We start from the raw sequence: 12,796 nt of genomic DNA, 5'->3' as shown, positions 1-12,796 counted from the left end.
GAAAAGAGAACAGCAAAAAGAGATGTGTGTGTGTGTGTGTTTGAAAGAGATAGATGAGCTGAATGGCACATGAAGTACATAAATTTGGTAAATATTTATTAGAAGTGAGAACTGAAAGCAGATGAGCCTGCAGGCAGATGGGCTAGAAGAGTCTGGAAATACTCACCAGTAGGCAAAATAGCAGTTCCCGCCCCTTTGTTAGTTTTCCCATCCTGGGCCAAGTGTTGTAAATCTGATGCTTGGGAATTACTGGCAAATGTGTCCGTGGGCAGGTGGATTGAGGCTAGGTGAACCCAAGGTGAACAAACCCTGGAAAGGCCCCGATAAGGGGACACCCCAGGAAGTATCAGGATAAGCCCTGTGGCTGGGCCAAGGGGGATCCCCTCCAAATGACCAGTGGTGACCTCGTGGAGGAGGAGGAAATGGCCTCAGGCTGGAGAAGGCGAGCTGGCAGAGTGGCATTGTTGTGATGTTGGCACCGCCGGGCACTTTCCTTCAGGTGACTCACACTCCCGCACACTCAAGGCCCCCGTGGTCCCCATACTTGGGGAGCCCTGCTCCAGGCGGGAGCAATGGCAGGCAGGCCTGCAGACCCCCTTGCTCTGCGGAGGCCCACTTTCCCCGTCGGTGCCTTACCAGGTTCATCCTTTAATTTCATCTCATGAACTGCACTTCCTGAATTATGAAACTCGGCTCAATGTCAACTCCATGAGGATGAGGACTGTGTCTGCCTTGTATGTGTTTGTTGGCCAGCACCTAGCACAGCGCCTGGCACCGAATAAACAGCCCTGGAATGGAGCAGGAGAAGGCTGTGCCGGGGATGTGGTAAGAGCCGGGCTCTGACCCCTGCTCCGCCACTTCCTGTTTGGGTGACCTGAGGCTGGTTACCGAACCTCAGATTCCTTCTGCATAAAACGAAGATAGCAATTCCTCCTCCCCATCTCTGGCTTTGCTCTGTTCCTTGAACATGTAAACACGTGATACATGGGAAGCCAAAGGGACTGGTGTTGATCCCCAAGGGACCCTGTAGGCCGTTGGAAAGTCTTAAGCCCTAGAGGCTCTTGTGGGTTCCAGGATGACTTGGTGTTGAGAGGCCGTGTTCTGGAATCAGAAACCCACGTTTATTCCAGGTGTGCAGCCTACCTGCTGAGCCTACTGCCCTCTCGGGTCCCAGTTTCCCCATCAGTGCAATGGGCTGTTGAAGATAACAGCAGTGGCCTCTCCAGGCTGCCAAGAGGGTTCAGTGAAGGGACCCACGTGAGATCCCCAGTGCCTAGGTAGTAAGCGCTCGGCAGGCAGTAGCTGGCGTTACTTTTCCAGAGATCGCCGTGCCAGCACTCGCCTTCAGGCAGGCCATGCTTCCTCTCGGTCCAGAGCCACCAGCTGAGCAGCCCTCACATCGCACCAGCCTTGTGCACGGGCTTCGCTGCCTCGTCTCGCTGGAGCTGTGCAAAGTCATCCTGGTCAGCACACGCTCCCAGGGTGGTGCGCTCTGAGAGTGCGAGGCTGGAGCTCGGTCTCATTCATAGTTTATAGCTGTCTAAGCCACGGCGATCGATAGCAAGAGCCAGCTGAGTCACCGAGGGTGGAGGCCACTTCTGCGGCCACACTTGGCCAGCCTGCGGACTGCCAGCAACTCCACCGGGAGGGCCCAGGCAGGGAGGGGCTCCCGTGGAGGCCGTGGGGAACCACCGGATGGCCATCCATCACCAGCAAAATGGAAGTGCCAGGAGCCCTGCCAGTGGCCTCCATCACTGTCGGGGGTAGAGAGGCCACAGAAGTGGAGAACGCATCACTTCGCTCACCCGAGGGCCAGCCAGTGCGTGGGGGCGGGGCCAGGGGATGCTGGAATGGACTGCAGGTGCTGTGGCCAGGGGCACAGGAGGCCCTCTGTCACAGGCCCCTGGGGTTGGGGATCTCTGCCCAACCCCCAGCTCAGCCCAGGGTCCCAGCAAGGCTGACCCCAGCAAGGCTGACCCATGGGAAGCAGACCCCCAAGGCTCAGCAGAGAGGCGAGGTAGCGTGGCACTGGGAAACGAGCTGGGTTAAGACGAAGGATTTGCTCTGAAATTTTTGAGCTGCTCACCTTGGGGGCAGTCATTCCCTTCCCTGGCTTGTTTTCTCCACCGGGGAAGTGGGGGGCTAAACAGAAAAGAGACGGGGGACAGAGCCCAGGCTGGAGGCAGCTTAAACCTGGCGAGACTCCTGCCTCCAAAGACAGCAGTGTGGGAGGAGCTTTGTGCTGGCTGGTCTGTTTGAGCCAGGGCTTCTTCGGGAGTGCGGACCTTTAAAACAGACCAGACCAGACCGTCTGACGGGTCTAGGGGATGTGTTCCCGGCCACGTCCTCAGCGGGTCATTTTGAAATCCATCCCAGTGGCTCCCCAAAGGTGGTGTGAAGCCCAAGCAGTTGCGAGGAACCTCAGGACATTCTGGGGCAACCTGTTCAAGCTGAAAAGTCGGGGAGGGGACGTGACTGGGGTCTTCCCAGGATGAGGATAAAGTGGCACGAAGCTTCTTCTGTCCGAAGGAGCACGATCTAGGAGAGACACCGAGGACGTCCCAGTGGCCCCCATGAGTGTCTGCAGAAAGTGGTGCTGAGCGTCCCTAGAGCCGGCGCTGGGGCTTGGGGAGCAGCTTCCCTCCTGCTCCTGTGAGAGCCTTGGCCACAAGCTTGGCTCCGCCTCTCTTATGACATAAAGGCACTTCACGTCCATTACTTCATTGTTCCCCAGGGGAGCCCCGAAGTGGGTGTTACACCCTCGTTTCACTGACAAGGAAGCTGAGACTGGAAGGGGTTTGAGTGATTGTCCCAAGTCAGACACTAAGCCCAGGCCCCTTTGTGTCCTTCCAGCCTGGGCACATCCAGGGTGGCCTGGCGGCTCTGGGACCGTGACCCAGGGGAGTAGGTCTCGGGGCAGCTGGCCTAAGCGGCCGGGAGGCTGTGCACCAGGGACTCAGTCCTCTGCTGGTGATGGTCACAGACCATGTATGCCAACGGCACCAGTGCTAGGTAGTGAAGGCCCAGCCACTTCCTTTCTTCTGCTAACAGCTCTCAGCCCAAAACAGTGCCCAGGAGGGCCAGGGCCTGAGAGGTAGTGGACAGCGAGGTCATGATGGCGAGTCAGTCACTCCTGGCTTCATTCCTTCATCTGATAGCCACGAACCGGGGTCTGTGCTGTCCGGGCCTGGGGAAGCATGCTGAGCTACAGCCTCTGCACTTAATTGGGGGCCCAGTGGGGGCCCAGCGGCTGCGATGGGGACATCTCTGTGGGGCCCTGTGATGGGGTGGGGGGAGCCGCAGGAGAGCAACTGGGCTGCACCTGGGCTGGAAAACAAGGAGCTGGTGACTGAGGAAGGACGTGCCTTCCTGGCAGAGGGGACCCCGAGACGAGAGGCCTCCTAGTTGACTCGGGGAGCATCAGGAAAGGCAGTGAGTGGAGCAGAGCGGGTCTGTTCGTTTTCAAACTCTGGCCCCTGGGATTTCACATTTGATAGACTCCCCACCTTCCCTCAATCTTGACTCCTTCACTGCAGCTGCATCTCCTCAACATCTCCTCCCCACTCCCCACGGGAATGAGGCTGGGGCCCACTCCCCGTGGGAATGGGGCTGGGACTGGGGCTGGGGTCCACTCCCCGTGGGAATGGGGCTGGGACTGGGGCTGGGGTCCACTCCCCGTGGGAATGGGGCTGGGACTGGGGCCGCTCCCCATGGGAATGGGGCTGGGGCTGGAGCGCCAAGGTTCCCTGAGCCTGGAGACTCAGCATCTGCCTCCTGCCAGGGCTGCCAGGCAGGGAGTTCAGACTGAACACTGGGCAAGGGCCTTGGCTCAGGGGCCGTGTGCCCGGAAGACTTGTCTGTTTACTTTTTCCATATTTGCATTACAGCCTTGTTGACTCCAAAGGTCGGTATGTTTATTATGAAAAATGTCTGCTTTGTTTTACAAAATCGGTGCATTGTGCCAGCTGCGTACAGGTGGAAGGGGGCTTCGGTGAGCGGGGTCCCCGGCCGCCCGCCCTCAGGATTCACACGCCTCCCCTTCTCGTTGCAGTTCTTCTTGTTCATCCTGATCATCTTCTTGGCGGAGCTCTCGGCGGCCATCCTGGCCTTTATCTTCAGGGAAAATGTACGTACCCCATGCCCTGGCTCCCTGCGACCAGCCAGGGGTCGGAGGCCGTCACGGCCAGCCTGTCCCGTCCTGGGGGACACACAGAGACATCAGCCTCTCACCCAGCACTCCCAGCCCAAATTGTGACCCAGCCAGCCTCTTCCTTAGAGGGCTTTTCCAGCGTCAGGGACCCTTCAGGGTTTCGCTCTTCCAAAAACATCTAGTGCCATCACACACCTGGTTCTGGAATCTTCCATCCCCACCTTGCCAGGTGATGGCACAGCAGTAGTCATGTGACAGTGTGGGGACCGTCAGGGAGGCTGTCCCCTGAGCCCGGGAATGTGTGACACACAGAAGGGGCCGATCACCATTAGCTGAGGCCCTGGCCAGGACCCAGTTTGGGCCACCTGCCCCACGGGCCATCTTATTCCAGGGGCTCTGACACCTGGGCACCAGCTCCCTCCTGAGTCTACAAGAGCCAGGCCCCAACCACAGGTGGCCTGGAAGCCAAGAGACGAGGGGAAGGGGAGGGGGCAGGAGACCCAAGCTGGCCTGGGTGGTGAGCAGGGGAGCTGTCCCCAGAGGGGAGGAGGCAGCAGCCAGTACCCAGAATGGTGCCCAGCGGGTCTCCCTCTAGGTTAGACCTCTGGAGAGTATTCTGAGGGAAGGAGCGGCTTCTGAGGACATCCCTGGAAACTAGACGTGCAAAGGCTACCTGCCCCATGCTGTGGTTTCTTCCGGGCCTGGGACCCAGGCATCCGCTTAGCTCTGTCTGAGGAACAGCTCAGGGTGGAGGGGGGGTGAGGGCAAGCCCCTGCCCTGTGTTAGCCGCCCTCTGAGAAGAGCTGCAGGGCAGAGTGCGGTTCCCAGGGTGCCCTGGCCTCGGGGCCACTGAGCGGTGTGTGTAGACTTTCCATGTGAGGGATCCCATGATGGCTGGAGGCCACCGGCCTTGAGGTGGGGTTAAGGGACTCGTCCCAAGCTTAGGAGCATGCCAGGAGCCTGGCACCAGGACCCTGGCTTCCCTCCCTTCCCCCAAAGCTGACAGATGGAGAGGCCCGGGTGGGGGGGGGGCAGAACCAACGTGCCAGGTGGGGTCTCAGCCCACCCTCTCCCTCTGCCTCCAGCTCACCCGGGAATTCTTCACCAAAGAGCTCACCAAGCATTATCAGGGCAACAACGACACAGACGTCTTCTCTGCCACCTGGAACTCGGTCATGATCACAGTGAGTGACCCCCCACACACCCAGGGGCGCTGTGCGCTTGCAGGGCCGTGATGCCCAGTGTTGCAAATGTCTGGCCGCCAGAGACCCCTCTGCTCGTGCCAATGATCAACCAGGGCACTGCCTCGCCAACCCCGCCAAGACCCGCCTGGGAGTCGCGGCCACACGGCATCCCCAGCAACCACTCCCTCGATCACAGTCCACACTCTGAATGAGACCTGTCTGCCATCTCTGACTGGAATCCCCACGCAACTGTCATTGTCATCAGTGCTAGTAATCAATAAACAGCAACTGTTTATTGAGCGCTGACTAGGCGCCTGGTGAGGTAGGGATTGTTACCACCACCCCTACTTTACAGGTGAGGACACTGGGGGCTCAGAGAGGCCGAGGGACTTTCCCAGGGCCCCGCACCTGGGTCTCCACTCCGTTCCATCACGCTTCCTCACTGTGGCCCGTGGGAGGCTGTCTGTCCCCCGCGCCCCGCAGGGCCAGCTCCCGCCCCCAAGACCCTTCCTTTGCTCTCCTCCTAGTTTGGTTGCTGTGGGGTCAACGGGCCTGACGACTTCAAGTTTGCATCCATTTTCCGACTCCTGACTTTGGATAGCGACGAGGTACCCGAGGCCTGCTGCCGCAGAGAGCCACAGACTCGTGACGGGGTCCTGCTGAGCAGGGAGGACTGCCTCCTGGGAAGGGACTTGTTCCTGAACAAGCAGGTACAGGCCTGCTCCCCGGGCAGGGGCACGTGGGGGCCAGAGCCGGCGGGTGGCGGTATCGTCCCGGAGGGTCTGGAGGCGCTCCAGGATCCCATGGACTGCTGACGGGATACGGGACTGAACGGAGGCTAACGGAGCTCCATCCAGGCTCCTGGCATCCAACCAAAGGGGAAAGGGTGAAGGTGGCCGATGGCTTGGTGACGGCACAGGCCAGAGGAGTGGGCGTTTTGGCTGGGGTTAAAGGGTGAGTAGGAGTTTTCCAGTGTTCCAGGCAGAACACTCCTTGAGCTTCTTAAAATGTAGGTTGGGAGCCAGAACTAGAATCACAGTGGGGGCCCCTCCTTGGTCACGTACTCTGTTTTGGGGGAAGCTCACATTTGCCATGTGGGGGCACCTCCTGGCTCCAAGGGAGCAAGATCAGGGAAGCTCCTGGACTTCATGCAGCCCCAGAACTTCATCTCAGTTTCAGAAGAATCCCTTCCCCTTCCTGTGACACAGGTTCCCCAATGACCAGCCCCCGACCCCTCGGTGTGTATGTGAGACGAGAGAGAGGAGAGAATGAGGGTGGACCCATGCCTCTTCCTGGATGAGCCCTTTAATGAGAATTTTATAGGAGAGTTCCAGATGCACGGGACCCCCAGGGGACAGGAGACAGGCCCCTGTTCCTGTGGGGCTCATGGCTGAGTTAGAGGGTGCAGATGATAAACAAGAAGCAAATAAACCAAAAGTGATCATTTCACATGGCAACCATTACTATAAAGGAAGTAAAACCAGATGATGGGCTAGAAGGGACCGGGGAGAGGGCTCAAGGAAGGCCTCTTAGAGTCCCAAGGGATGGGACAGTTGAGCTGAGGCCTGACACTGGCCGTCTGGTGAGTCTCTTTCCAGCCTCAGCCTTGTCTCACCAACTCAGCACCATCATCCCCTGCGCCTGCCCATGTCATGTCAAAGGGTACACAAGGCCCCCAAAGCAAGTTCCTCTGCCTCCCTCTCCCCCCGCCCCCCACAGTCCTGCCTCCTGCACTGAGGGAGAGAGACAGCAAGAGAGAGACGAGGGCCCTGGGATCAGGTCGCTGCCGAATTGGGGAGGGTGAGCCACCCAGGGGTTGGGTCTCTGCTGTGAGGACAGGCTGCAGGACATGGGGGCAGTTCCAGGCTGTGTTGTCAGCTGGCCTGGCTGTTAACCCCCATGTCACCATGGCCAGGACACACTCTCTGGACCTCAGGTCCCCTATACAGTAGCAGAGACAGCTAGCTGCCCCCACATTCCATTCACCCCTCCCTCTTTGGAAAGAGGGTCTTTATAAGATCCCATGACCATCAGGTAAAGGCTGCCCTTCCCAGCCTCCCTTGCAGCTATGCCATGTGACCAACTTCTAGCCAAGGGAGGTAAGCAGATGTGATTTGTGCAACTGGGTAACATCCTTAAGGGAAAGCACTGTGCCTGCTCCCCACCCCCCACCCCCACCCCTTCCCTCCTGTCTGGAATGCAGCTATGGTGACAGACATCTCTGACCTCGATGTCTGGATGTCAGAGTATCAAGGGAGAAGGAGCCAGGGCTGCTGACAACTCCATGGAAAGCCGCCACCACTCAGGATTTAATAAGAAAGACAAACCAACGTCTAAGTCAGGAATATCTGGTGCACGTGGCCAAACCTGTGTCCTGAGGCCACTTGCGACTTGTTCTGGGAGGCCTTTCGTGGGCCCTGGTCCTTGAGGGCTTCATCCTGACATGCTTCCCATTTCTGATTCAAATGCTGATGATGCCTCCATCCCTCTCCTGGGCCTGGCTTTGATGTCGGAGGCTCCACAGAGGGCCCTGAGCAGCTATTTTAGTTTTTCAGGACGACTCTTCCTCTGCCCTTGGGGGTGACTGAGATTGACTCCCGGGACTCCTTTCCGGGACACTCACGTCCCTCCTGAGCATCTTTCCCTTTTAAAAGCCTCTGCCAAGGGACTATCTGTTTGTTTTTCCCTCCAAAACCTAATTCCCTAAGGCCCAGGGTGCATTTCTGACTTGGCCTGAGAACCCATGTTCAATTGCAAGCAACGTGTTCTATTGCAAGCAATGAAATCCCAACGAAAGGGGCTAAGCAAATCCCTTTGTGTTTCACACATGGAAAAAATTCTAGGAGACGGTGGCTTCTCACATTGTATCAGTGGCTCTGTCATGTCAGTCAAGGCCTGGTCTCTGATTTCTGTGGCCTTTTCTTGTGTTCACCACTTCATGATGGCAAAATGGCTGCCATGGCTCCAGACATCCACCCATGTTCAAGGCGGGAGAAGGGGAAAGGGTGGCACCGGCTTCTTTCCCAGAAACCTCCAGGCGACTTCTGCTTAGGACTTGGTCACATGGCCACCAGGAGCCAAGGCAGAGGGCACTTGCCTATGGGTGTTGAGTTAGCCCACCAACCTGTTTACCGTTGAATTCCAGTGAAGAGAAATCAGAAAATCTCAAAAAAGGTACCCCTGGATGAATACTTGGACTCCCCCATTGATATGATTCGAACTCTTGTGACAGCTTCTCCAGCTCATTCCTCAGCCGTCCCTGGGTCAAGACTCACCCAAGAGTCAGGAGTGTGTTCTGCTGGAAACAAAGCAGAGGGTCTCCCCATAGGTGGTGACCTTGCTAGACCTTGACTCTGGGCCAGTGTGGTGGCCACCAAAAGGAACCCATCCACACTCTCCATTTGTCCAGGTGATCGTAGGTCTTCTCTCCCCACAGCATCGCTGCTTCCCTGCTTTATCCCCACTGTCCCCACCTGCTTTGTGGTGGGCTGTGAGTGTGGGTGCTCTGTGACTGTCCTTGAAACAAAGTGCTACACCCTCATCCTCTTGGAAATGGAAAAGCAATGCAGCCAGAGAGCAAGAGCAGCAGCACGTGCAAAGGCCCTGGGGTGGGAGGGAGCATGGTATGTTCCAGGACCCAAGAGAAGGCCTGTAGGGCTGGAGCCTGGTGAAGAGGCAAGTCCAGCTCAAGGTGAGGGCCTCAGGAGGGCCACACTGTGCAGGGCCAGCAGGTTCATGCTGAGGATGCTGGAAGAGCAATGGAAACCCACACCCAGTTCTACCTGGGGAATGGGGGCCATGAGGGCGTTCCGGCTGCTCAGTATCTGGGGCCTCTATTGGCCGGCCCAGTTGGTTCAGTCCAGGGACCCAAAGGGTCTTGGTGCTGAGCCAGACGGAGGGGAGATGAGCAGTGAAGGCCCAGGTGCACTGCCCACAGCAGAGGAGGGGTAGGATGTCCTCTCTGCTGGACAAGGCCCCCTGGGTGAGGCAGGTCAAAGCCAGCTTCATGCACAGGAAGGACTTATGCTTCTGTCCCCTGTTGCGGGGGGGGGGGGGGGGTGTGGAGAGACGGGGGGAAGGATTATCTTGCAAAGACACCCAGATTTGCAGGGGGTAACCCGCCCCCCTCAACTCTGCACTGAGACCCTTTCCACCAGCCAGGATGTGCTTAGAGGGGCGCAGAGGGAGGGAGGGCAGCCTTTAGGGATGGTAGCCTTGCTTTGTGCCAACAGCACTGCCTGAGCTTTGGGGCCACATGCCAGTTTCCCGGCTTCACAGCCCTGACCCCTGACCCCTGACTATCCCTCGGGCTGTGGATTCACCTCTGGTCCTTTCCCCCAGGGCTGTTACACGGTGATCCTCAACGCCTTCGAAACCTACGTCTACCTGGCCGGAGCCCTTGCCATAGGGGTGCTGGCCATCGAGGTAAGTGAAGGCCCACTTCTGTGACTCCTCCCCAGAAGCAAGGCACACACGGGATTTGGGGCAGACCCCCCCGCATGGGTTAGCCCCTTCCGCTCAGGGTGGGCAGCCTCGTGGGAGGCTGGGGGCCCGGCCTAACTAGCCAACTCCTACTTTCTGTGCAGCTTTTTGCCATGATCTTCGCCATGTGCCTCTTCCGGGGCATCCAGTAGAGGGCGTGGCCTGAAGCCTGAGGAGTCACCCTGCCCACCACTGCTCAGTACCCAGTGCCCTCCTCTCTCCTGCACCCCTGCTCCCTGGGTCCAGGGGTAGAAGGTGAGGCCATCATGAGTGACCAGGAGAAGGGGCAGGGGGAAATAGCTATTTTTTAAACAAAACAAAATGATGAACGTATGGACCGATGCGCCCCGTCTGGATTCTGGGGTGGGGCCGTGGGCTCTGCACCCAGGCTGCAGGCTGCACTAGAGACCAAAGGAACACCAGTGCCCGGTCCCCTCCTCGGCCCCACCGGACTCCCGCAGCCCTGGGCCTGGGCCTGGGCCCTCTCCTCACAGCCTCGGGACCTGGTGCCAAGAAAGTGAGGATTTAGGCCACAAGGAGGCAAAAGCAAATCCGGGAGAGAGGTCCCCCGAGCCCAGGGGCCCAAGGACACTGAGTTACCACGTCCTTGAGAACTCGGCATCTCCTCGCAGTCCCTGGTCCGGTTGATGGCGTTGGCCCTGCTCCTGCTCAGGCCAAGAGTGGGCTGCGGACACCGGACCCGAGAACGGCCCAGCTGGTGGGGTCCTCACTTTCCCCAGCTGCTGGACCAAATATCTGGTAGGCCCAGAGTATCACCCACAGTCACAGCACATGCATGACATCCTGAACAAGAACTGGGTGGTCTCCAGAGCTTCGGTCCAGCAGAGCTGCTCACGTCCCTCCCAGGCCCAGCATCATGGTTTCCCCAGAAGAGACAGGGCAGCTGGCCGGGAACTGCCTCTTCCCAGTTCCACTGCTAAGATGATTCTGGACTCTTCCCCCGCCCCCGCCCCTCCGATTACCTTCTCAACTCCCCACCTTCTAAGCCCCCAGGAACACTCACCAGAGTCCCTTTTCCACGCTGCCTGTCTCTGCTCACAAGCCCATCACTTCCCTGTTCTCCATGAACCCCCTGGCTCCCAGCGCTGGAAGGAGCCCCCAAGATCATCCGGTTCTTCTCCCACCCAGAACTGTAGCTTGGATATCTTCTGCAAGATCCCTGCCACGACATCGTCACCTTCTTCTTGCACACCTCCAGGGACGGGGACCTTACTACCTCCCAGGACAGCATTCTGCCTTTGGACTGCTGACTTCAGACTTCATTTTCCTGTGGTTCTGCCCAAGGCTCTTTCTCCTTCCCTGAGTGTTAAGGCCACACACTGTCTCCCCCTGTCTCCCGTTATCATCAGGCTCAAGAATTCCAGGGCATCTCATCATTTCTGCTGTGACATCATTTCCTGCCCCTTCTCCGTCCACAGCACATTTCTGAGCGCTCCCTCCAGGCTCCGGCGGGAAGAGGTTTTCCCAGACTCACTGACACTCACACAGCACCCACAAATCAGCCCCTCAGAACACAGACCTCAAGTTCCAGACCAGTGCTGGCAACTGGATTACAAGATGCCTCAACCCTGATGAGGCAGGAGTGGCTGGTGCAGGCTGTGCAGAGGATCTGAGGATTGGCCTGGGCTTGGTGGGAGAGGGCAGTATAATCCCGATGGGTGATGGGAAGGGTAGCATGGTGCCTGCCTTCCCTCCTCTCCACTGTCTCTTCAGGGTCTGGGACAAGCCCTTTCTGTCTCCCAGGCCCTGTGCCAGCTTCCAGCCTCCCTGCTTTCCAACTGCTGGGGGAGAGAGCTGCGGCCAGGTGCCCAGTGCTCCCCTGCCCCGCCCCCCGCCCCCCGCCCCCTTCTGAGCTACAGCCAGAGCTCTGTGCCTGCTGTAGTGATTACCTTCCTCCCAACTCTCCCTTTCCCCCTCCCATCTGGCCTCTCCACCTGGGTCTTTCACTGTACCAGCCTGCCCTGACCATTCCATGATGCCACAAGCTCCCTAGCAACTGGGCATCCCAGGATCCAGGGGCCCCACAGCTGGTACCCCAGCCCAGCCTGAGAAGGGCCTGGGGCCTGCCCCTCCAGATCCACCTACACGCTTATACAGCTTCCTGGAAAAGGCAAATGTCCGGTCTGAGGTTGAGCAAAAAACAAAACAAACTCCAGGCTGGCTAGGCAGGACTGGAGATCAAATTGGACAGCTGTGTGGCTCCAGTCCAGGACAGCCCAGGAGAATCTGGGGCCTTGAAGGTAAGAAGTGCCCATACGAGTTTGAGAGGCAGGTCATGGAGGACCATTTGGCTGAGGCAGGCTCACGGGTGGAGGTGAGACTCCCGCCAAGGACTTTCCAGAAAGGTGCCAAGGAACCCTGAATCTGACCCTGCTGACTTCCCCAGGCACTGGCCACCCCAGGCTGGAAGGGAAACCGGGATCTGCTCGGGCTGGTCGCTGTTTGCAAGGCTGCCTGTGGCCGTTCGGCGGGCAGGGGCTTGGAAGAAAGAAAGCTCTGTCCCAATATAAGGAGCCTCTCCTGGGCTCCAGATGTGGAGGTTACAGTGCAGCCCATACATAATAGGTGCTGGTGGCTGCAGGGGGACGTGGAGGTGCAACAGGTAGGAATGCCTCTGCAGGTCAGGGAAGACCTCACACGGGAGTCAAGCACCCTCCCTGCTCCAAAACTACTGCCTCGGGGAGAAGGGACACAGCTTAGGGACTGGGGCCCATCCTCAGCCTCCCTCCTATCCATGCCTGAGGGGCCTGACGGGATACCCCCAAACGAGCTGAGGTCCCAGCACCCCGTGTCTGCAGAAGCCCCCTCTCCCCTCCCTCATGGGCCCTGTCGAAAGTCTATTTTGAAAATGGTAAATGTTCCTCGCAGTAGATAGCAGAGCTAATTTATCATGTTTATTCCTGTGAGCCCCCTTTTATATTATATATCAAGAGTTTTGTAATATAAAACAACACCCACA

General features: G+C 58.3%; 1 protein-coding gene across 1 annotated transcript in view; it reads left to right on the top strand.

Moving 5' to 3' along the window:
• TSPAN18 (tetraspanin 18) overlaps positions 1-10,151 on the top strand; it is a 148,234-nt gene extending 138,083 nt beyond the window's left edge. The window contains exons 7-11 of the mRNA XM_080687560.1: positions 4,052-4,126; positions 5,236-5,334; positions 5,862-6,044; positions 9,676-9,759; positions 9,921-10,151. Of these exons, the coding sequence (XP_080543686.1) occupies positions 4,052-4,126; positions 5,236-5,334; positions 5,862-6,044; positions 9,676-9,759; positions 9,921-9,968 (489 nt within the window). The 3' untranslated portion in view covers positions 9,969-10,151. The remainder of the gene's footprint in view (positions 1-4,051; positions 4,127-5,235; positions 5,335-5,861; positions 6,045-9,675; positions 9,760-9,920) is intronic.
• The last annotated feature ends 2,645 nt before the right edge of the window (positions 10,152-12,796 follow it).

This window comes from Plecotus auritus (assembly GCF_963455305.1).
Source record: "Plecotus auritus genome assembly, chromosome: 9".
In the NCBI taxonomy this organism is placed as follows: Eukaryota; Metazoa; Chordata; class Mammalia; order Chiroptera; family Vespertilionidae; genus Plecotus; species Plecotus auritus.
This window is presented reverse-complemented; position numbering and strand designations above follow the sequence as displayed.